The 1,097-nt window shown below is 40.0% G+C and overlaps 1 protein-coding gene across 1 annotated transcript in view; it reads left to right on the top strand.

Annotated features, from left to right (window-relative positions):
* Positions 1-1,097, top strand: part of LOC106876216 (uncharacterized) — a 105,688-nt gene that overhangs the window by 47,405 nt on the left and 57,186 nt on the right. Inside the window, exon 15 of the mRNA XM_014924684.2 lies at positions 175-408. Within this exon, the coding sequence (XP_014780170.1) occupies positions 175-408 (234 nt within the window). The remainder of the gene's footprint in view (positions 1-174; positions 409-1,097) is intronic.

Below are 1,097 nucleotides of genomic sequence, written 5' to 3' on the forward strand. Positions count from 1 at the left end.
TTCCTTCTTTCTTTCTGTGTTCCTTTCTGTGGAAGAGCATAGGCTCGAAACGTTAAAGACTTTTTCACTTCCCAAGCATTATACTAATACATCTGTTTGTTGTCTACACCACCTGTCTTTGTCTCTTGTCTTTTTGTGAATTCTCCCTTTATATATATATCTTCACACAAACAGGAATGGAGAAATTCGTCCAGAATATCTACATGACCAAGGGAATGCCCATTTGGAAGAGACTGTGGATGTTTTGGAGCAAACTAACTGAAACTGGCAAGGATCAGAAGCAGACCAAAGATTTCAAGTTTTCATTACCTGATGATGATATCGTTGATGAGCTAATTAAGCTGTTAGATGTTGCTAACTTCCCTGAAGAATTCATTCCTAAAGGATATGTACATGTCAATATGTATGGTAAGTCAAATTGTAATACTCCTTCTGATCTGTAACATCTCGAGGTTTGGCCACACTGGACTGTTACTTAGAGGCCTCTACATATTTAGAGGCCCACTGGTAATCCATTTTGCTGTGACTTGATGTTAATAAATAAATATTAGAAGGTGGGGAGATGGCAGAAACGTTAGCACTCCGGGCGAAATGCTTAGCGGTATTTCATCTGCCGCTTCGTTCTGAGTTCAAATTCCGCCAAGGTCGACTTTGCCTTTCATCCTTTCAAGGTCAATAAATTAAGTACCAGTTACGCACTGGGGTTGATGTAATCGACTTAATCCCTTTGTCTGTCCTTGCTTGTTCCTTTTATGTTTAGCCCCTTGTGGGCAATAAAGAAATAAGAAACGTTAACACGCCGGGCAGAATGCTCAGTGGTATTTTGTCTGTTTTTATGTTCTGAGTTCAAAAAGCCGCCAAAGTCGACTTTGCCTTTCATCCTTTCAGGGTCAATAAATTAAGTACCAGTTGCATATTGGAGTTGAGCTAATCAACAAGCCCCCTCCCACAAAATTTCGGCCCTTGTGCCTAGAATAGAAAAGAATAAATATTAGGTGTAGGTGTGACTGTGTGGTAAGAAGTGACAATATTGATGATGGTGATGATGATGATGATGATGTGTGTGTGTGTGTGTGTTTGTGTGTGTGTGTGTGTGT

The sequence above is a fragment of the Octopus bimaculoides genome, chromosome 8 (assembly GCF_001194135.2).
Source record: "Octopus bimaculoides isolate UCB-OBI-ISO-001 chromosome 8, ASM119413v2, whole genome shotgun sequence".
In the NCBI taxonomy this organism is placed as follows: domain Eukaryota; kingdom Metazoa; phylum Mollusca; class Cephalopoda; order Octopoda; family Octopodidae; genus Octopus; species Octopus bimaculoides.